Raw genomic sequence first — 23978 nt, forward strand, 5'->3', positions numbered from 1 at the left:
GTTTTGTTCCTAAGAGCTGAATGATGGAGGCACCATTTCACAAGATAAATGGATAAATTTCTCGTAAACAGTGATATTCCAAATAAAATATTTGCCGATGAAATATTAAAAGGGTACTTGAGTCTAAGCCAAGCTAAGGAGAAAATAAAATTGGTATTACAATTTCAAATTTCTTAATACGCATCAGAGAGTTTTTACAAGTTTTCACAGTCTAGGTGAGGCTTATGCCCCAAGGAGCCTTGCTTCATCTAAATCACTTTCTTCCCCTCTTTCTCCTCCCCAAAACAAGAGGCAATCTTCAAAGGAACAAATATGTCATTTTAAATACACAACAGAAAAAATGGGCCAAATAAATTATTAAAATACGTAAAAAAGAGATTCACAGAAGAAGCATGTTATTAACTATTTGACAAGTGATTGATGCTGTTGCAATGGCTGCATTTCACAATGCAAGTGTTTCCTCTGCTAGACAGATAAATAGTTGAAATAACGGGAGAAATGACTTTGCAATCATCCAAAGAATGATTTGGCTTTAAATGGTTCATTTAATGGCATTGCATTGGCTGTGCTGTGTAGTTGTTTCATACCAGAACTTCACCACATCCATGTGCTTTGCAATTCCTTCTAAAAATGAGCTCCAAGCCTGACCCTCCTCTCCCGGTCCCAATTCCCTGCAGAAGTGTTACTACATATGCTTTGAATCTTTTTTTCAGATGAGCTCCCAAGTCTAACTCCTTCCTCCCTGTGCTTGAAACGTATGGATTTGAAAGCACAGATGTGGCCTTGAAGTTTTTGGACCAGGCCCATCTGGGTCAAACCCTACATAGTTTGACTAGTAGTTTCTCGACTAAAATTCTCAGAAGTGTTCATTTTTTCTTGTTCTGAATCTACTATGCACTCCCTTTTATCTCTCCTAGTTGAACTACAAGGATCTCAAGGGAGATGTGATTTTCATAAACAGAAAAATAATGACCAGACAGAAGAAGGAAGCAAATTTTTAATGACTGTGAGAATTGTCTTTATGAAGCAGCAAGTTTCCTTTTAGTTTATGCTATATGTAAAAAATATACCATTCATAAATTGGAGAAGAAGGGGAGATTCTTTGTAGATCTAATCTGCTTAACTAATAATTTAAAAAAGCTGAGAGAGACTTTGTCCTGTTGCTGCCAGCATTTTAAGTCACCGAGAAAGGGTTCCGGACCTGACCCTGAAAACTGCATTTTGGCGTTAACAGTGACTTCATTAGGATCACTTGTGTGCGAAGGGATGCTCGTGAAAAACAGTTTGCAGGACTAAGTCAATAGACTTTTCCAACTGCTTTTCCAGACATGCTGGCTTCCTTCGCAATCCAGATACCGCCAAGTAGGGACACGAGGGGTTCAGCCCCGCGCCCGAGCACAGAGGAGGCAGCGTGCGGACATCCCGGGGCGCGCTGCGCGCTGTCCGGATCCCTCGGCATCCCTGGCGAGGAGGCGCGGCCGGGAGGCGACCCCGCGGCCCGTGCGGGGACGCTGATTTCGGGCGGGCGGGGGCGGCGGGACCCGCGGGGGCCGAGCGGCCCCCAGAGCGGCCCCGCAGGGAGCGAGCGCTGCCCGCGGGCCCCGCGCACCCGCGGAGGGCGGCGCTGCCGGGAGGGCGGGGGCAGCTCCGCGCATTGTCCGCCCGGGGCTGCGCGGGGCGCGGAGCGGGGCCGGCCCCGCCGCCCGTGCCTGGCTGGAAGTGAAACGCGCCCCTGCTGCTCCTTTTTCTTTTTTTTTTTCTTTTTTTTTTTCCTTTCTTCTTCTTCTTTTTTTTTTTTTTTTTTCCTTTCTTCCTTTTTGAGCCTCCAAAAGGCTCACTCGCCCCTTTCATCTGCCGCCGCGGCCCAATGGGAAGGCGGAGGCTGCCTGCAAGTGGTCTAATCTCAATGAGGTGTCAATCATGTTCCCCGGTGGGTGAAGTAAGGTCTTTTGTAACCGCCTCTGTCTTTGGGAAAGAGAGGAGAGAGGAGGAAGGCTGGGGCGGAGAGGGGGACGCCGGACCGTGCTGCAGGAGAGGAGCTGAGATTTGAGCTCGCTTGTGCTTAGCAGGGAGAAGCGGAGCACATGGATTTCTAAACACGCTGGGATTTTATATATCTACAAAAATAACAACAAGCGAACCTGACCCTACTGAACACAGTCAAATGAATCGTAATTGCAGATCAATGCAGAGAGATGGGGAAACTTCACTCGAAACATGGTTAGTTCCTTTCACTTGCTACTTCCTTAGCCCCTTCCCCTTATTCGGATTTTTACTCGGTTTGTTGCTGTGATTTTATACTGGTATCTAACGATCTTCCTTTATTATTTCCCTCACACACTTTCCTCCGGATCTGCCTAGCTGCCGTTTGTAAACCCAGAGAAAGTCCAGAAGGTAGGGATGGCTCCTTACTGCCAGTAACTTTGAACGCCTTCCCCCGGTCCGCCCGGCTGCCCCCGGCCCCCTGCCCTCCTCTTCCCTCAACTTTCCGCCGCGGTTTGCGCTCTCCGTGCCCGCCCCGGCTCCGGCTCCAGCCCCGGCTCCAGCCCCAGCCCGGCCGGGAGCGGGGATTGCCGCGGGGGCCGGGCGGGCTCTGCGGGCGCTCAGCGGCGGCATTGTCTCTTTTCTAGGTGATAGTTTTGCGGTGAACGCCTCTCTGGCTCGCAAAGGGCTGGAGGACTGGATGGTGAAGCAGAAATACTCCGGGGGCAGCAGCAGCGGCGGCAGCAGCTCGGGACTCCAGCAAGGCTGCCAGCACCGGGCCGTTTGCAGGCTCTCCAGCGCCAGGGTATGTCAGCTTCCTCGCTGCCCCCCCGCCCCCTCCTTTTGAAATAGTGAAAAGCAAAAGCTCTTTCTACATCCCTCTTTCCCTCCCAAGGGGCGGTTGTGCAAAGGAAGGTTTTCTTTGCCCTAATGCTGCTCCAAGGGGCTGCCCCGTGGGTGGTTTCCTTCTGTCCTTTGATGAAGTTGGGAGCTGCAGAGCAAACTTGGTGAGGGTACAAAAGCCTGAGGAGTAAGGGAACCTGACTGCTGGTGTCTGGGCAGTACGATTAGAACAAAACCCTTTACAAACAGGAACAAACAGAGAATCTCTGGGAAAAGCCCCGCAGCCAGCCAGTGTGTGCAAGCTTGTGAAGCCAGATTAGTGCACAAGTTTGCCTGTGACATTTTGGCAGGAAAGGAGAAGTCCCTGAAGAGTGTATAACTGTTTATTTGCTCTTTGCTAATAATGTGTGGCTGACTTTCTCCATAAGAGTTACTGTATATGTCACTTGTCCTGGCTGTTACCACACTGGTTGCTTTCCACCCCTTCTCTTTCCTTCAGCTCTCCATGTAAACCAGGGCTGGAAGAAATATTTTAGTTGCTTTTTTCTTTTATTTATCCTGAATGTTGTCTCTTTAAACAAAAAGGCACGATGAGAGGTAAACAGACTTAACAATTCTTAGATATGGTCCTCAAAGTGTTTCAGGGTATGATCCAGAGCTTATTGATGTTTACTGAAAGACTCCCATTGACTTTGGATCAAGCCCTGAAAGCTTCATCACTGGAAAGGTAACCTGAGAGATGGGGAGATTGGAATCTGTGCTTCCCAGCAAGCAATGTGACTCTGAAAGCACAAGCAGAGCAGGGCCACCAAACCTCCTGCAGTCTCTTTGCTTTGTCAGCTACCAGTTGTATTGTCAGAAGCTTGGACTTCTTGTGTCTCAGGAAAAATTAATTCACAAGTGGAGAATACCACATTTCAGGTGGGATGTTAAAGTGAGTAGAAGATGTGTAGTATGGTAAAAGCTAATGATGACTTTTTAGGTTCCACCAGTATTGTATTTCAAGGAGGATAAATTGTGAGAGTTCCTAGAAGCAGGGCTAACGGAGTGTTTGTAATTGATAAGCATAATCACCATCGGCTTGCAGGTATGGTTGGTTGAAGTGATTTTTATTGTGCTTTACTTGGAAACAATTATGTCCAAAGAAAGAAGTTCTCATTTCTAATAGAACATAAATGTATGATACAGATGCAAAGAGTAGAAACACATGCTTTTAATTATTTTTCAATTATTTTTCAATTGTCACAGTTTTTGTAAGTCAAACTTTTTAGATGTGTTCTACCTTTCACATGTATATTTTCTAGAAAAGAAGCTCAACTTGCCAAACTAAAACCATAGGTTTAAAATAAAAGAGTTAAAGGTAAAAAACTCTGACTTTAGTTTGCGAAATATATTTTCTTCCATAAAGATAATTTGCTTTCTGAAAATAAGGAGAAAATATCTTTTGTCAAAGATACTTTCTACTCATGACACTCTTCAGTTGTCAGCTTCACGAGGTCTGCTCAGCTGGAATGACAGTAGAAAGTATTTTTCTTCTTACTCAAGAGGAAGTCTTCCTCATGATGGCTCAGCAATTAGCAAGCCATTAACTGAATATTAGTCTGCAGTTTTAGTGTGTTATAAAACTGTAAATAGGTTTAAGTGTTTTTAAAAGCACTGATCCCATGAGGCTTTTTACTGTCATCCTTATAGAGCTGTTTCTGAATGTTCAAAAATATTTGCCATTTATTGTCTAATGTATTTGGTAGTATCTATATGCATATATAGCCAGCTAATTTATGTAGTTTAATTGTCATCCTGTCACAGGCACACTGGGACAGCTACATTAAAGTTCCTTTAAAATATGAACTTTTGGAATATGGAAGGATGCATTTCTAATCCTACATTGGAACCAGATGTGCCATATGTACAGTCATTTTGACAAGGATTATGAAGTCACAGCTATTGACTCCATAACTGAGATTGCATGATTGCTTCTCTTCTGAGATCTCTTTGATCTCTTGTATAATTATACCAAATTACAAAGTGAATTGTAATCTAACCTCTTGGTTCTTCATTCACCTCAAGATGTAGAAATAGTAGTTGCTTCTACTAATGGTTTACTCACTGAGGATTGTGTGGGACAGTTGTGTAGTCTCAACATCAAAGAAAATTCATCAGAAAATGTTCATCTTAAAATGAGCTTAAAAGGCTCTGTGAAATGTTACAGTTTTATTGTGTCACAGCTGAAACTTTGGCTTCTCAGTAAAACATTCCTTTGCCCCCAAAGAGGTCCTAGTTGCTGCATTTGTGACTTATGGCAGAAAAAGTTAGATCAAACACTGATGAAAACATCTGCATTCACAGAAACATCCAGCTGAATTAAAAAAAAAATCCTAGAAATAATTTCCCTACTAGGGAAATTATTAGCTTAACTAGAGCTTTGTTGATGGTGGTTTTGTTAGGAAGTAGGGCATATTTGGTAAAATCTAGTTCACTCCAAAGACCTGTTGATGGGAGAGGAGAGCACTTAGTATCTTCCAAGTCTGAAACTTCAAATATTTGAATAATTTTTGTCAAAACTTGGGTGTGATGGTGCAATTTGACATATATTACTCTATGTAAGCCAAAAATTCTGTCTAGGTTGTAATTGGAAGGCTGTTTCCCTGAAGAGCAGAAGCACTGAGTTGTTTTGGTGAAGTTAGTCGTACAGGGGAGATGACACTGAAGTTCAGGGGATTCATGTAGCATTTTACAAGAGGAATGAGTGACTAATACAGGAAAACAATAAAGTTTCATTTGTAGTCCTCTCTAGAATGATTGAATTTAAAGTAGTTGTGGAGGGGAGGTCTTTACATCAGTTCACTCAAGGGGTGTTTGACTCAAGCAGAGCTCAATTATACAACACCTTTTCTCCTTCTGAACAGAAGTTTTGAGAGTTTCTTGGCTAGAGCAGACTTCCCTCAGCTGATGTGTTGTCCATGTTGTGCCCTGTCCATCTGTGTCTCCCTCCTCCAATTCACTGAAAGAACAGTCATTAGTGTCCAGCTACTACTAAACGCACCAGCCATCTGAGAAGGATCTCCTGGTAAACTGTTGGGTGAAGGCATGAGCCAGAGCAAGGGGAGCGTGTCCCAGACGTGCACTCGAGGTGTGTGTGAAGCTGCCGGTGCTGGGCCGGGAGCTTTGATCTCATTAAACCATTGCCACCCGCCCAGCAGGGGCTGCTCTGCTCTAAACGTTTTAATGACTCTGGAGGCTGAGGGCTGGGCTGCAGCCTTCCACATCATGTAGGATTAAATAAAAAAGGAATTCTGTTCCATCCATGAAAAGTATGAGGTCCAGAGTCAACTTCTAGTTCAAAGCTAATTGAAACCACTGAGGCTGTAAATCTGTTAGAGCAACTGAATACACGTCTTTTGCTGCTTCATGACAGAGCTACCTTGTACCCAGAACAGTTTTCTGATGCTGTATAATTCTTAAGCTTAAATTTACTCAGTGTGTTTACTTTTGCAAACTATTTTTGGAGATGCACATTGTTTGCAAATATTCAAGTATTTATTTATTTAACTGAGAAGTAGTTTAGTGCTAGAGGGACAAATTTTAAATATGACATTTGCTTAGTTCAATTTACTTTTATCTTCAAAGCCATAAGAAATTTTACTGGTTTCTTGTGCGTCTCATTCAGATCTGTGCTTGGGAATGGAAAAAATATTGTGTTTTTAATTAATACTTAAACCAACTCTCAGTGAGTCCCATTGAAGGTGATCATTTTAGGTAAAATAGGAAAGACTTTAGCTTACCACTTCTGCTGGGCTCTTTGGTGCTAGTGATCCTCTTGTTCAACCCTACTGATATTAATTAGAGTTGAATATCTGGTTTGGGACTAATACAGTATGAAATGCTGAGGCACATCAGTACTTCAGAGGTGGGGCTTGTTCTCCATTTGTTCTGTGCCTGTAACTGCCAGTGACATTAATGGGCATTCCTTGCATGGCTGAGAGGAGACAACACCAGTGTCAACTTCACTACTCCTCTAGTATGATCAATCTTAAATTAAAAAAAAAAAAATCCTTCCCAGTCCCCCACTGCTAAATAGCATATGTGTGTGTGTGCATATTAAAAATACATCGCCTTCTGGAAGACACAGCTGGGGAGGTCATTCATCCAAAATGAAAATAAGAAACAGAAAAGAGACTTCTTTAGTGGTATGTGCATACTATGGCTTAAAGGCTGTTGAAATGGAAGATGTAATTGTAGCACTATTTTGGGGTGATTTCAGGGGTGGAATGACATTTGAAAGATTGCCTTCGTACTGATATGGTGACAAGAGCAATGAAAATTTCCTTGGATGCTATCTTGTGTGACTGCTTGAAGTGATCTTTTTAACTGAAATATTTTCAAGTCCATTAATGTCAGTATTGTATAGATAATTATTTTTATTGACTCTGAGGATTAAAATAAACAACAGGCTCAACAGTGACAGATACTGGTATGACTAAAAAGTATTTTAATACACACAAATATTCTGTGTGTTGTTCAAAATAAAATTGCCAAACTTTGTATTGATAGAGTGAAAAGTAGAATCTTATTTAGTGTTGAAATTTGGTGCCAACAAACCAAGATAATTTAATTAGTGGTGCACACAGTATATCTTGACAGCTCTGGTTTGGGAAAATTATAATATGAATATTAACAATCAAAGAGTCTCTGAAAGTATTAGTGCCATGGTGATGAGATTAGTGAATTGGCCAATACTGTAGCAGAAAGCTGGATTCCAAGGGAATTATCCTTGAATGATACCAGTTGGTGCAATTAAAAGCCACAATTCAGTTGCCATATGGAAAGTGTTAGGCATCCTTACATGGTTTCAAAGCTATGTGCCAGAGGTTAAATTGACATATGAAGAAAAGCATAAATTAAATATTTTGCGTTATGACATTAAAAGTTGACTTTGCTTGAGCCATATGGAGGAGGTGGATGGAAGACAGTCTGTATTTCATCAGGGCTCGTTTTATAGGTCTTTCAGATTTACTGTGGTGCACTTTTAATTTGGCATGTTGATTGGAAAGCTGAATGGCCCGTGAAGTTTCTGCAAACAGTCTCATTAAAGTAACTTTTTTTTGATCTCTAACAACCCTCTCTATCCCACCTCCTCTAAAGTGGAGTTAGTTTGGTGTTTGTAAGAAGAAAGCATATTCTGTGTAGTAGCTGGATGAAGTCCTCATCTATGTCTCTTGGGCTCCCGATAGTCCCTGTTGGCTTAGTGAATCCTTAATTCTTCTGGATAAGAAGGCCTTGGTTATGGAGTACACTTTCTTCTGTAAATTGGGATGAAAAGTAACAACAATATGGTATATTCTTTAATGTCTTAAATGTAAATAATGTAGTCCAGACTTCACACTAAAACTTTAGTTAAAACAAAAACGGGACATTTGCAACACATGATTGTCAACATATGGGAATGTTCTTTTCAGCAGCATTCATTAATAGAAGGGTTTTCTGTAGGTTTTGAGATCTGTAATAAGACCCAGGAGGAGCTCGGTAAGTGGCTATTTGTAGGCACCCTTCAGAAGAAGAAGATCTTAGTTGACTTTTATGATTTCTTCTGAGTTGGGTTATGAACAGAGGAAAGAGAAGTCTCTTGAGTACTGAAACTTTGTAGGAGTTAGTTTTTCCAAAGCTGGGGAAATAATTGTTCGGTGATGATATTTAAATCAAAATGGAACGTTGTTCCCAGTGCTGCAGATGTTGGCTTTTATAGAAATCCTTGCAGATGGATTTTGCATCGTGAATGTCAGCATCAAAACTGGTTGGAAAGTAAATGGTAGATGTTCACATGTACAGAATACTTGAAGTATTTTTTTTTTTTGTAATGGAACTACTTTTCTAGTTGATATACTTGTTACTCTAAATACTTGTGAGTTTTCAAACTGTGTGATATTTATGGATATCTTTTCATGGAAAGTGAGGCATAGTTTTAGCTAAAAAAATAATGTGAAGAAATGGTCAAATATACTTTCTCTGTGAATTTATTTAGTCATATCTGCCAACATTGGCAGCAAAACCAAGCTTGTATTTACTCCTACAGATTAACTACAGCTATGGGAGACTAAGTTGGCCTGTATTCCATTCAAGAATTATTAACCAAGTTCCAAATGCAAAATCTTCATTGTGTCTGATTTCTGAGCCAGCAAAGCATGTTTGTATTGCAGTATCTCATGACATTTGTCTTGTGGTGGTGGAACGCCAGTGGTGTTGGCTGTGCTGAAAGGGCTGTGCATTTAGTGTAAGCTAAGAGAAAAGGGAAATGATTTTTGCTTGTTCAACTACTGCTCTCCTGGTCTCTCTGCAAGGGGTGCAGTTGTACAGTACGTTCACTCTTTGTAAGCTTCTGGATTTATTGTCAGAAGAGCAATATGGCATATAAATTGTCTTCTAATTCGAAGATGACACTTCTGAACATGTGAGACATCCTTTTTTGAGCTGGAAAAGCCCTGTACAGTTAGTGTCTTCCAAACAGACTGCTGTCATGTAACCACATGTACGCTGTTTAATAAGGACTGATCCGTTGACTTGCTATGGGAGTGGGCATTCCAACAGGCTTATATCTGCAAAGAAGTGTTCAGCTAGATTCCTTAATCCCTGTAAGTTTGTGTCTCACATGAGCTGATGGGTGCCTATCATATGTCAGAAATACTTCTGCTTTAGTCATACAGAATCCAGTTTGAGGAAGGGAGTGCTGCAGTCTCTTGTTGGGAGGTCCTATAACACTTGTGAAATTGAGTAGCACTGGCTTCATTTGTGTTTGTCAGAGTAAGTAGAAATGAGGCAAGGAAGGCCAAGGCCCATCTGGAATTAAATCTGGCCAAGGATGTCAAGGAAAATGAGAAGACCTTCTTCAAATATACCAGTAACAAAAGGTTAACTAAGGATAATGTGGGCCCATTACTAAATGGAGGAGGGACCTTGGTAACAGAGGATGCAGAGAAGGCAGAGCTACCAAATGCCTTCTTTGCATTGGCCTACATTGACAAGACCAGCCCTCAGGAATCTCTGACCCAGGAGAACAGGGTGAAAGAATATCGAAAGGAAGACTTTCCCTGAGAGGAGTAGCCAATACCTCAGAGTGCTGGGCAGCCCTTCAGAAGGACCTTGACAGGTTGGAGAGATGGGCAGAGAAGAACTATCTGAAGTTCAGCACAGGCAAGGCATAGTCCTGCAGCTGGGGAGGAACAACTTCATGCACCAGGACAGAGTGGGGCTGTCCTGCTGGAGAGCAGCTCTGCTGAGAAGGGCCTGGGGGTCCTGGTGGACAACAAGCTGTCCCTGAGCCAGCAGTGTGTCCTGGGGCACAAGAAGCTCGATGAGATCCTGGGATGCATTAGGAAGAGTGTTGCCAGCAGGTTGAGGGATGTGATCCTGCCCCTAAGCCCTGGTGAGACACATCTGAAGTGCTCTGTCCAGTTCTGAGCTCCTTAGGACAGGAGAGACATGGAGCTCCTGGATTCCAGTGGAGGCTGCAAGGATGATCAAGGGACTTGAGCACCTCTCTTATGAGGAAAGACTGAGAGAGTTGGGCCTGTTCAGCCTTGAGAAGAGGCGGCTGAGAGGGGACCTCCTCAATGTCTATCAGTATCTGAAGGGGGGGGTGTTAAGAGCCTGGAGCCAGGCTTCTCTTGCTGGTGCCAAGCAATAGGACAAGAGGCAATGGGCAGAAACAGATGTACAGCAAGTTCCACGTGCACATCTTTACTGTGTAGTGACCACGAACAGATTGCCCAGAGAGATTCTGGAGTCTCCGTCACCAGAGATATTCAAGAACCATCTGCATGCAAACCTGATCCGTGTGCTCTAGGATGACCCAGTTTAAGCAGGGAGTTTGGACCAGATGACCCTGCACCACTGTGGTGTCTTCCAACTTGACCATTTTGCGATTCTGTGGTGTGGCCTATTGTATGTTATAGGGCAATAAACAATCCTATTGTTTTAGTCTATAAAACTTTTGGTGCAGTAAATATTTTTGCTCCTCAGATGACCAGACAGTGGCCACAGGAGACTGAAACACCATCGGTCAATGGCCAAGAAGAGCCCTGCAAAAATATGTGTAAAAGCTCCCACCACACACTAATCTCTCAGCAAGGGTAAGAAAAGACCCTGTGGTTCCCTGGTCCAAACCAAGGTCCCCGCTAAACATATATGAGAAGGAGTTGTTCCTTAAACCTGAAGCTGTTAATAAAATTTAATACCTGTGGACAAGACTTACTGGGCCAGCAGTTTTTCTACTTTTTGTCAAAGCTCTGGTAGTTTGGTAATTTTCTCAAATAACTCTTCTCAATCTGAGAATTCAGTGGAACTCTGAAGCTCATCGAGCTGACTGCGAGAGGGTGTCTTGCCTATATCTTGAAAAGGGCTATGTATTGGTCTTGTTTAAATGGGTTTGGATTTCAATGCAGGCTCAGTGGCTCTGGTCCCTTGTATCATTTGCAATGAGAAGGCATTGAGAATGTGAGATCCTCCCTTAAATGTGGGAGATCAGTTATGTTTTGAGGGAAATTTGCAGCAGAGAACTTCTAAAGTGCCTGGAATTTTCAGCCATGTATCCTTGGACTTCTAACTAACAAATGCAGGCAGTGTATGTTGCTTTAGCTCAGAGGTGGATTGGCATGTGGTCAGAACAGTCTGTACACTGTCCATCCAGAGAAATACTTTGTATTTTGTGATTAGGGTGGAATTTAATGCATTTGGGGGCATTACTGTGGCAGCTTTAAAGGGATTAAGTATATTGAGGTTCCTATTAAAGTATAACATTGTGATTCAAGATCTGTGAAAGAAAATCATGCATGGGTGTTTGATCTTGGGGTGCAGCCACACATGCTGTGAGGCATAAAATAAGGGGATAGACTCAGTAGGGAAGTGACAGAACAAAGTACTGTCTTGCAGGAGAAATGGGATTTGGGAGCAGCCTCGGATCTTTTGATCCGTACTCTGATGCGAATGATGAGTGGTACAGAGGTGACAGATTTGTCTTGGGGGAGGAAGGAGAACGGTGGGTAGTGTGTCGCATTGCCCTTGGAGATAGTTTGCTGTCTGATTCCCCAAAGGTTTGACAGTGATAGATAAGGACTAAACCTCTTCTTGTCCTACCTTAAAAAATCTTTTATAGTTCCAGGACAGTCAGTTCCAAGAGTTAGGTAAAGAAAGTAGTAGCTGTAAAGCTAAGCCTCATGCATTAAGTGCATATAAAGAACAAATGCCTTTTTGGGGGAGTGGGAATTTTCTCTGAGCATAGAGTGTCCCAGTCCTGAGCTCACAGAATAACAAGCAGTCTCTGTGTTGCATAAGATGCTGTGGTTAAGCCTGTATCAGTGTTTCTGTAATAAACTACTCTTTTTGAAACAATAAATAATAATTTTGCTTGTGAACTTTCCAAGTCTCTCTCTGTTCATATAGTGTACGTGTGTGTACACTACAGACACTCATTCCCCTGTAAAGACAGAACATCAGAGTCTAGCAAACAGAGTATCTGTCATTCCAGCTGAGCAAAGGTCTAAGGCAATAACCCAAAATATCCTGGAAGAAATTCTAAAAAGCATTGAAGAAATCAATCGTCTGATCCTAGAGGAAGGTCTTTGATGTAATCCCAGTAAGTTTATACTGGGAGCCTGCCTATTTCTTTATGGTCAGCCCTAGACTTTCTATATGAAAAGTGGATCAAATAATTTCATAAGCTCCTGCTATAAAAAAAGAGGGTTGATAATTTTCTAAAGCGTACACACTGTTTAAATGTAGATTGTGGCTTTTAGCAGAAGCCCAGGTGGGGAGGAAAGGCTTTTCAAAACAAGTACTTACAGGAAAATAAATAATACTTTGATATTTTTTCCCATGGAAAAACTGTGCCTCATTTAGCCTTCCCGAATATTTAATTTTATTTTGAGGATAAACTTCATAGGTTATCTCAGTTAAAGCCATTTTTATTTATGCAAAGCTTATGTGCAAGGTCTTGTTCCTGATGTGGATATGTATGCAAAAGTAGTTTTTTTGAATACGATAAATAAATTACATTTAAATGTATATTTTTAACTAATTCAGTGCAGTTAGGTAAGACTGTTTTTATAATTTTACAAATTCTGCATTATTTCTCGGTTATGTTTTGATGCAAAATCCCTGCTCTAGTAGAGGGGAAACTTCTCATTGCTTTTAGTGCTTTTGTATTGGGTTCTCTGCCACATCAGTGAAAGATGAGGGAAGGTTCAAGTGGTGAGACTAATAGTCCTTTTATCTGGCAGCTACATTGCTGATGTAATGGCAATGTATTTTCCCCTGAAGATGCAGTTTATCTGATCATTTTATGACAGGTTCACAAAAGTTTTTCCCAGCTGTACTGCCACTTAAATTCCTATTTGTAATTAGCAATGTAATTTTGCAGATAGGTTTAAAAAGCATGTTTTGAAAGAGGCTATTCCCTCAGCACTGCTTAATACCCATTAAAATGACACATTTTTATTGTATGAAGGTGGGTTTTTATCTGTTTAGGTTGATTTGTTCAAGTATTGAACCACAGTGTCATTCTTTTTTTTTTTATTTTTTTTTTATTTCTACTCTAAGGCTGTTTTCCATCATTTATTTATGACCAATAGGAAGCACACAAAATCATTAACTCTGGACTAATGCACACCATAAAGAAGTAAATGAGATCTCTTTGTACATAAGCTATTGTACAGGGCTTTACTTGGAAAGACAGTTGCTCTTGGATTAGAACATGGTGATGTGTAACAGAAAAGAATGAAAAAACCCAGCATTTGGAAAGGAAGTATTGTATTCACTGATGCTACATAGACTTCATTGGAATTTGGTCATCAGCTTTATTATGGCACTCTTTTCCAAATGTGTTCTTTTTGTTGTTGTTGTTGTTTGTTTGTTTGTTTGTTTGTTTGTTTGTTTTTAAATACCATTTAGAAGGAAGAAAAAGAAAATTTTTGTGAGAAATGTGTGCTGAAAGTCAAAAGTAAGGCATGTTGAAGTATCTCTGTGTCCTTGAGCATTTGCTGTTACCCAGGAGGGACCAGCTAGGCTGCAGCATGCAGATGTTGCTTGTGCTTATTCATTAAAGTACATGTGCTGTTTAAATACAGAACAAACCTCTGCTAAAACAATTTATCCTTAATCTATAACCACCTTTGATTTCCCCCATTTTGGAAAGACAGAAACCAAAGGCACTGCAGTGGGAAGCCCCCTGGATTTGCCAGTAATTGAATAACAGACAATGGGTAATGTCCTGTGGGAGAAGCAAAAAGACTGTGAGGTCCCTTGTTAGCTCTGCAACAGTAATCTGACCCTCCTCATGTGTTTCTGATGGCAACACTGACAGTCCTGTCTCCTCAAAAATGAGGGGAATTTTGCCACCACTGAGAAAAGTAGGAAAGATTGTCAAACACAGAAGAGTAGAATGGTTGGACAAGAAAAATGCTAATATTGTGCCTTTAGGGGTATGTTTTAAGAAAGGAAAAAGTCCTGGTCTACTGTATGGTCCAGCTGTCTCCTAATATCAGCAGGATCCCTGTCCAAAGACAGGGTGAGGCTTGCTCCTTCCACGGTATCAACTGACATGGGGTCTAGTCAAAATTTACTGTTATTAAATATCAATTCCAATATCCAGTAGTATGAGGACTGGATAGGCAGTGCTGCCTTCAGTTAGAGGCTCTTTTCTGAGAGGCATGGCTGTCAGAGAGACATGCCAGATCAGAGGTGGATTTGCTTTAAATTGTGTTGGCACATCTTACTGATGCCAGCGGGCTGGGTGCTAATAGCTGACGGCAGAGCTGGGTGGAGGGAGGTAACTCTGCTGGAAAAGCAGTCTTCTGATGTTCAGTCTTATCTATCTGTAAATGGGGAGGGGGAAAAAAAAAGTGTTACCTGGACTTAGCTGTCCACAGCCAAGAATCTTTCTTCTCATGATGACGATGACTAGCAGTGTTTTGTGTCATACCTAGCTGCATGCCAAACTGTATTGTAAGCTTTGTGCAATACTGGTTTGCAGTGTCCCTTCTTGCAGGGTGACGCTTTCCTTCTGTGTCAGCACTGCCTTGTCCGGCACCACCCTTTCTTCTGCTGACCAAGGTCTGCTTACGGCTGGGTTTCCCAAACTTCACGTGTCTGTTGGAACTGCCTGCCTGTGTTGTACAGAGAAATGGTACATGCTTTGACACGCAGTTTTTTGACTGTTTGCTGTTGATAGGACAGGTTTTTGGAGTGAGTGATCTTTGTGGAATATAAAGGGTTACGTTGTTGAAGTTACACAGGCGCCAATCCACTGGCACACCGCAGGTGATCTCGGAGTGAATGTTGTTTAAAGCGCCTGTCCCACGGTTTCACAAATGTGCTCTGACCAGAGGATGTTTTTCTAACTTCAAAGGGCTTCTCAGGCTGGCTTGGTGCCTCACAGACTGAGTCCACAATTCCTCTGCTCGTGATGTGTTCTAACCATGTGTGATTTTTTTTTTTTGGTATGTGATGTTTTCTTAAAGCGGCATTGACCTGTGTTCAAGTGAAACTTGCTCTTAAGCTTGTAAACACAAACTTGTCGTGTGGGCAGTTTTCATCTTAACTTGATGTGTGTATTTTTTTTAAGAGCAAGAATAGACATCAAAAGGAGGAGTAATTTATAGGAAAAGAAGAAAAAAAAAAAGAAATAAACTTATAGCAGACTTTTCAGTTGCACCATCCAGGGGCTTTTCCTTGAAGATCAAAGTGCTGGCCATAAGGAGAAGAGCGTGTTTCCACCTTTGGCACTGTGAGTGGTACAGTGGGTTACTTTGTCTGAAATGTGTCTCTGCTCAAGGTGTGTGTAAAGGGGGAACATAAGGCAAAAAGGAGTGGAAAGTGAAAAGAGCTTAGGATACTTATCAGTGACCTGATCTTTTTTTTTTTCTCTGATCTTTTTTTTTTTTTTTCTTCTCTCCCTCTTTAACAATGTTATACTGAAATAAACTTTTAGGAACATGTCTGTATGTTTTTTAGATATTAAAGGTTTGTTTTTCTTGTATAGTACTCTGTAGTATAGTTTTCTGAAGGGGATTACATTTGCTTTTTAATGCTGAGAATTAGAAATGGCTGATACGTTGTGGGCCAAATTCTTTTACTGTTCAAATCCATTAACTCTGTGGAGAGCAGGATTAGGCTCTGAAATATCTCCTGAGGTACACTCTGCTACAGTAGCTATGGTTGTGAATCTGGAAGATGTGTTCACTAGGTTGAATTGGTGGGCACTGTTTTTTTGCAATGTTTTTTGCATTCAGTAAGACTAGAAAAAGTAGGCTAGTTTGAGGCTTTAAAGCAATAATTTTTAGTTTACTGTTATTGCTATTATGGATGGTTTTGACCATATTGCAAAAAAAAAAAGAAAACAAACAAAAAAACCAAAACCGGAGCAAAACAAACCCTTTCTTCAAAGAAACCAATACCTTACAAGCCAGACCATAATACTCTCTGTTTGGCAAGGGATTGAGAAGTATCATCTGCTGTGGGAGTAAAACATCACTGTGAATGGCGTGCCATGAACAGTATATCTCAGCTGTGCAATGACGTTTCACACCTCTTGAGTATCAGTACTGCAAAGTAGCACTTAATAATTAATCCAGCTTTCAGATGCAGCTTGATCCTAAGGTCCTCATCCAGATGAGATCCTGAAGATGTTAGTGATGTCTAGGACCTGAGCCCTAGCAGTAAACAACCTGGGCTACCCTGCCATCCAATGGTTATCAACAGGAACCATCCCACCACGTTTATTTTGGCTGGTTTTGAAGCAGGTGGCCAGAATGAGTTCCTAGTTTCAAAGTCACAGCTGCTGCTTTGAAACTGTGTAAGAAGGGCTTTGGTTTCTTAACACAAAATAACTGAGCTGCTGTTTAGTATTAGAGCATCATTATTCTGGGAAATGCACTCTTTGTTTTAAAAATATCTTCTGTATGGAGGTTGAAAGTTTATACCTCATGATTCTAAGGTCAAAGAGCTGAAAAGGTTCCTTGTTTGACTGATGATTGTAAATACTTAAGAATTCCTCAGTGACTTGAAATGAATGGAATCTGGAGCTAGTATTAAAATTGATAGCACTATTAGAAACACAGAGCTACTGCAGTGATTTGTTGTTTGTTGATATTACATAATTTTGGGGGGGATTTTTTTGGGTAACTATAATTTAAGATTCTATCTTCTTTAACTTGATGTCTTTGTGACAGTTATCCCCAAAATGTTACGTGTTTATCATTAAATCAATTAAAAGACCAAATGGACTTTATACCATCACAATAATTATTCTGTGATTAAGTAGAAGGAAATGCTCTACTACAAATCCCCATTTCCTCTCCTCGTAAAATTTTATTTTAAAATGAGTCTTCTTGGGTGACTTTTTCAGTAGAGTCAGCAACAGTGTCAGCAGAATGGTGAATTTGTGTCACTGAAAGTATAAAGAGAATTCATGAAGGAGTTTGTGTTAAGCATAGTTTTCTTTTTTATAAAAAAAGATTCTATTCACTGTGGTTTTTTTCTTCTTTTGTATTCTTTGCCACCTTATGATATTATAATGTTTTTTGCCTACTTTCAAAATTTCATAGATATATATTTATAAAAAATACATGTCATGTAAGCCTTTTTCTAGTGTAAGAGAAAGTACATTTTATGCAGGGTACACAGCATGGGGTTTTCTGGGCCTTCAATCTCATTTGATCCTGTCTCCCAAGAAATATATCAAACAGGAATGAGCAAAATGCAATCCCTTCAGACTGGGGGAAAATGCAGTCTTAAGAAAGAAGACAAAAGAGGGCTGGTTAGAGGAAAGGCTGGACCTTTCCTCTGAAAGGAGGCCTGAAAAAAGCAAGTGGGCAGAGAAGAGAGTGTTTCTTCAGTTTATGTAGACAGGCTTGGTAAAGAATGGAAAGGGCAAAATTAGGGTTCATCTAGTGTTGAGGGCATAGTCAAAGAAATGAATCCAACTTGCATGCACAGGATATAGCAAATCATTGACTTGGTTGTTAAGGGGAAGAGGTGAGAATGGGCTCATCTGAAGTACAGGCACCACAGATGGGATGTCTGGGCTGTGCCCTTAATCCTTTTGGCTTCAATCATAAAATAATTTTTTGCTCATATTTTTATCTTGTGACAGTAACTACGAGTAGCTCAGTCTTCTGAAAGCTGCATGTTCTAGTGCAGCACTTCTTAGATTTAGCCATTAGCACGTGGTGCTGGACCATCACCTATTTTATATACAGGTGTATATCACAGAATCCTTGCAAAGTTAAAGCTCTCTGTGGTTCAGGCACAGGTTTCCTGCAGTCCTTGCACCTCTGATAACAGGGTGTGTCTTTGCTAACTGGGCTGGCTGGTGTTGCCCCTCGGGTCTCTACTTAGCGGTTGGGATCTCCATGGTAGGATGTCAGCCCTGTTGTACTAAAGGAGATAGGGTAATAGGTTAAATACAGCGTTCTTAAGCTCTGTGGGTCATAAGGTAGGTAGTCTTTGAAGTCATCTGAGATTAGAAGACTGGTCTGACGGCTGGGATGTGAGGCTGGGAGGTGTTTGTGACGTGGGTGGTCAGAGATGGATAGCCATTGCTGTGGTGCTATCTGGTCTCTGAGGCTCTGAATTTGTGGCTTAAGTATGAAGTCCAGAAGCCATGTATTTTAGTCCAGGTCCTAGCTTCAGCAGTATATCCTTTCTAAAGTTGCTCAGATCTTTGCGGAGACCCAAAATAGCAAAACACTTGCTACTCATTTAGTCTCATTTGTCTTCTCTTAGAAACTAGTGATTTTATCCACTTTTTCCCCCTTCCCCACCAGAGAAATATTTACAGTTCATGAAGAACTTCAGTTCCAGCTGTACACTTAATTAATTGCTATGTTTTTATGAATAAGCCAGGTATTTATCATGTAATTCCTGAGCAAAGTAAGAAAATAATGAAAAAAGAATGTTTGAATGGCCCTTGACATTCATATAATCTCCCCTTGCAAAATAATCCAACCTCTTAGATTGTTTCTTTTGCTCTACGGTAATCTTCCTAAAATGTTTGAGAAAGGAACATTTCTGAACTGTCCAGCTCTTGTCACAATCCAGTGGCTCAAGAAGTCTAATTCTAAAAAGTTTATATTAATCAAAGCAGTTCTAACATATGGAGAAAAAAGACATTTTAATTCTCACTCATCCAAATGAGGGTCTGTATGAGGCTACAGAAGGTGGTGAGAGTGACATGTCATTCTTATACGAGCTGAATCTCCTCTTTTGTGGAGCCCTCTCCAAGGACAAGTGCATTCAAGCGAGGTAGACTTCCTGCTTATTGTGGTACCTTGCTCTTGGTAATGCATATAAATTCAGTGCAAGATTAATAGGAATGTAGCAGAGCATATGGCTGGCATATGTATAAATCATAATAGGTATATAAGAGAGGATGAGGAGAATGCCAGAGTTTTATCACTGTTACTGGATGAAATGGACATAACTAAAGGGGGAAGAAAAAGGTTTGTTAAAAGTTTGACTAAAGACTAGCTCTGATACACCAGCTAGATTTGAGGCTTTGCAGGGAGATGAGCTTTCTTTTTCTGGTGTTTGATTGAATAATGAAATTACCCTCTCTTGAAGGTTATTCTTCGGAGCAGCAGAGTTTGTACATGAGTGAAATGCATGTCAAAATGTTTACAAAGAACTGAAGTGGAGTGGTGAGTCAAAGCAGTAGGCTTTTCTTTGCACCGGCTTTGTAATGGAGAGCCTTATAATGAGGGTGAACTATGCCTCCTATTGCGGTGGGCCTTTGTGCTATCTGCAGCACAAAGTGGAGCAGGTTTACAGGTTAATTAACACCTCTTCCCTCCTGCTTTGGTGCTGGCTGTGATGTATCACCCACGGTCATACTTAGAAATGGTGACTGATGGTTAGTGATGGATACTCCCAAGCTTTTTAGTTGTTGCCACTAAATTCTCTGCTGCAAATGTCATTTATTCTGTTAAACAATAGAGAGCACAGTTAAATGTATGGTGCTGAAGAAGCACTTATTGTCCTCTCAGCCTGCAGCAGTGAGCACACACCCCCAGCTGCTGTGCTGCAACCAGTCACATCCCAGCCTGTAGCTTCCTTGCTCCCCACTTTTTTAAATATGAGAATTCAGACAAATTCTGCCTGAAGGATTTATAGCATCTCAAACCCTATTATTATGTATTTAAGGATGATTTTTCTGAATATTGAATTGTAAGGATGGTTTTAGTCTAACAGCTCTGTGGTTTTGGAGAGTTTGGTCAGTCTGGCTGGAATCATTGTACTTTAGTGTATGTGCTGGATAAAGGCATTTGTTGTTGATTCCCTCCCCCAACCCGCCTCCCTTTGGACACTGTTTTCTTTGCCACCTATTGCCCTCAGATCACACTTTCTCAGTAGTTGCCCTGTGCTTCTTTCTTTCCCTCCCAGTTCCTCAAGTCTCAACACTGTATGTGTTAGATGCTTCTATTTTAGCAGCTATTGCCTTTCCCTTAGCTTGATTTAAATGCTACATTGTTCAGAAACTAAATCTTGGGGGAGAAACAAAGCCACGTGGTGGTCTAACCAGCAGGGTGCACATCTGAGTGTGGAATGCCAAGAATCCTTTTGCCATCTTGTGTTGGCTAACACACCAAACTAACATTTGAGGCAACTATGTACCATATAAGTCTATATATGCCTAACTATACCTTACCATAACTGCTGTACAGATTGCTAACAAAAGACATGTGTAGCATATAAGCATTTTTGGAGCTTAAAGAATATCTTCTCACATCTCCTACTACTTTACTTGCCTATTTGCTAGTGGAAAGACAGTGGAGCACAGCCCAGCTCATGAGCAGAATCATTTCGGGAAGAGGACAGTGCAGAGGCAGTCCTTGCTGCCTTCCTTGAGGCAGAGTGGAAATTGGAAAGGAAACTGTGATTCAGTGAATCATAGTCATCTCTCAGACAGCTCCAGGGCAGTGCAGCTCTCAGCTGCTGCCTTGCTCGCAGTGGATTACAGGGTCATAATACAGCCCACTATGCTGAAGCAGAAAAGCAGTAAATTTATCCTCGGGAGCTGCTTTATGTTGTCTAGAAATGAAGAATTCCTCTGTAAGAATGTAATACTTTTTATCCAACTTCCCAATTCCCATGCTTCAGCAGTATATTTATCTTTGCCATTTTCATGCTGTGAATAGAGGAAGACCAAGAAACATGCATAAAGGACTTCCTTTACAGCCAATGATATGTGCAGTGTAGCATCCTATAAAGTTAACAGGGATTAAGGTGAATGACCATGTGAGCAAGGGAGACATCCCATCAGGAAATACATCTGTTTCTGTGTAGAAACTAAAGCAATACTATCTACAGACTTTGAATCAAAGCCTTGGACAGCTAAACAAAGCTAATCCCCAAAGATGTACTATTAAACTCATTTCCTGTGCATGGAACAAATATTGTAGGAGTTTTGAAAAGCATTTTCCAACCATTGTTAAGAGGAGAGTTGGGGTGTGAGCTATAAAATTCTGATCTGGGTTCAGACTTTCCCCATATTTGTGGTTTTGGTTTGAGCCTGTGTCTAGTTAGCAGGGATATAAATGTTAAAATTCACCCATGTGGCTTGAGAGATGTTCTGTGCTAGTAGTCTAAGTCCCACTTTTTCAGCATGTCTTTGTTTTAGAAAATATTTCTTTCTGCTGGAGTCAGATCCTTTCTTTAACTGGGCAAATTCTGAATATCTGGGCAAATAGAGGCAACTTGACTAGGCCTAGTAGAGCTGAAAATGTAGTGTTAATTGTCTATTAAAAATAATATTTTTGTCATAAATTGTCTTGAAGTGAAAACTTGTATGTTCTTACACAGAAGAAAATAAATGTCCTATCATGCTATGTTTTTAGGAAAGCTTCTATTTCTTTGTTTCAGTTTGATAGCTTGTTACATTTCATTGATCAAATAATTGAAGTTAATTGCTAGATGGGAAAGGGTTAAACTAAATAATAAGTATCCTTGGTTTTGGAGAACTGTAAGTGGGAAAGATGAGCACTAAGAATTGGGTCCTGCAGTGAAGCAGAACCATTAGAGCAACTCTAACTTTGGGTAAAAGAGCTGTCTGCTTAGATTGTTAAGCTGGGTCTGACTGGGCAGTTTGTTTATAGAGTGGGAGGTTAGGGCTCTAAATTTGAATTCTTGTCAGAAGACATGATTTATGAATGGCAGTGAGAATCAATTATCCAAAAGTGAACAGAACAAATTAGCTGGGCATGGAACATGCTTTCCCCTGGGCTGTCACCCATTGTATCTGTAGACTGGTGTGGGGCATTTAATGTATTTTCAGACTGGCTTCATTCTGAGCAGAGGCTGATAATGTGTGAACATGTGTGATGGTCCTGGGATGATGGCAAGCAAGCCCATTGGACACTGCATGGTGTCTGTTTTCAGAGAGGGTTTTAGTGCTGACTTCCATAGAGTTAGGCTTTGGCAGTTATAATTGTGTGGCAGAGAATATTACAGAAACAGCAATCTCAAATGCTTGGCACTTTGTCGTGAATTTAATCTATTTACATATTTCCTGTACCACTGTACAAACAAACCAGTGGGCAGAGTCCCGAAACCATTTTCTCAGGCAAAGTTCCAGTTGATACCAAAGAGGTCAGAATTGAAAATAATAACTTGTTCAGAAGCATTTGAATGTGACCTTTAGAGAAAACCTTTTCCTTTTGCTGACTTTTTGCACCCCTCGTTAGGGAATTACTGAAAATCAGTAGGAAGTTTCAATGAGTGCAGGCTACAACCCCAGCTGAGTTTTACTTGCTCTTCCTTTTGGATTATTGCAGGGGATGTCACTTCTTCAGAAACTAGCATGGATCTAAAGTATTGTTACTCTGGCCTCTCTCTCATTCCTTGTTGAATTTGCAAGTGCTCCTCTTAGCCCTGTTAGATGTGTGGGTACAAGCACCTGTGGTGAACTTACCTGTGTTTCGGTGAAGATGCTCAGGCCAGTCCAAGTCTGGCAGTGTTTTACATGTGTGTAGAGATCTTATCACGCAGGCAGGATGGTTCCTTGCCACCATTTCAATATCCTTTTATTCCCAGTAAAACCTCCAAAAAGATAGTGGGTGAGCTTGAAGAACTTCACAGAAGAGCTAAGGGTGGTTGAACTAAGATGACTGAAAGAGCAAATTATTTGCTGCTTATGTATGTGGGGAAGCTGATAAGAAAACTTCTTATCATAGACATAGAATGAAAGAATAAAAGGTACTTTTATTTATCAGTAATTTATGTGCTTACTTGTGCAGACTTCTATTGTGACACAGAGTGTTTGCACAGCAGCTATTCTGGAATACCTATTGCAATCAGTTTCTATAGGTAAAAATGCCAGTAAATACTGAGATAATGACCGAATGAGAATTTAGTCTGGATTACTTGACGTTCTAAAAAAAGATTACTTAGAACTGTGAAGGACTATGACCAGGAATAATAGTGGGGGAACTTGGCAAAAATTGACTGTAAAGACATTGTAATGGAGATCTGTTTGAATGTGGAATAATTATTGGAAAGTGGTACATGTTTTAATTCCACTCAGAATTGCTAAAACTGCAGAGTTTACATTTCTTAACTTTCTTAAGTATGTAATGGAAAAGTAATGTGACAAAGTTGAGTCCATTGAACTCTGTCCATTTCACTTTCTTCCACTGAAAATCTAGAATAATCATGTGCATCTATGTCAGCAAAATTGAGTTTTACGAGATTTTTCTCCCTTTCAATGAATAATTTTTACATGATACTGTTCAACATAGACGTGTTGTTACTTTAAGCATGGGTTTAACGGATTATGCTGACAGCAGTTAGTTATAACTCTGAGATTTGTCCTTTATAAAGATTAATGATCCTTGAAATAATAAATATATTGGAAATGCCAACCCTGGAAGTTGTTTTCCATTCATAAATAGAATTGTTTGTGTAAGAGTACACATCTTCCCCTGCTATTTCCTATAATAGAGCAGTATGGTTTCAGTATCTCAAAGGTGCTATTGGAGAGAAAAGATCCCTTCATGAGGAATATATGTGTTGGGAAGGGCAGGAAGAGGGTGATGACAAGCCATTTTGCAATATCACATTTGCTTATGGCTTATGGGGAGTGCTGCAAAGAGCTTGAAGCTTTTAACACA

At 40.9% G+C, this 23978-nt stretch overlaps 1 protein-coding gene across 2 annotated transcripts in view; it reads left to right on the top strand.

Moving 5' to 3' along the window:
* Positions 1–1866: 1866 nt before the first annotated feature.
* NKD1 (naked cuticle homolog 1) overlaps positions 1867–23978 on the top strand; it is a 111158-nt gene continuing 89046 nt past the window's right edge. Inside the window, exons 1-3 of one of the 2 annotated variants that reach the window (XM_017816122.1) lie at positions 1867–2220; positions 2362–2394; positions 2631–2788. In XM_017816122.1, coding sequence (XP_017671611.1) covers positions 2196–2220; positions 2362–2394; positions 2631–2788 — 216 coding nt within the window. In that variant the 5' untranslated portion in view covers positions 1867–2195. The remainder of the gene's footprint in view (positions 2221–2361; positions 2395–2630; positions 2789–23978) is intronic. The other variant, XM_017816121.1, reaches the window with a different exon arrangement.

The sequence above is a fragment of the Lepidothrix coronata genome, unplaced genomic scaffold (genome assembly GCF_001604755.1).
Source record: "Lepidothrix coronata isolate B3197 unplaced genomic scaffold, Lepidothrix_coronata-1.0 Scaffold54, whole genome shotgun sequence".
NCBI classification, from domain to species: Eukaryota; Metazoa; Chordata; class Aves; order Passeriformes; family Pipridae; genus Lepidothrix; species Lepidothrix coronata.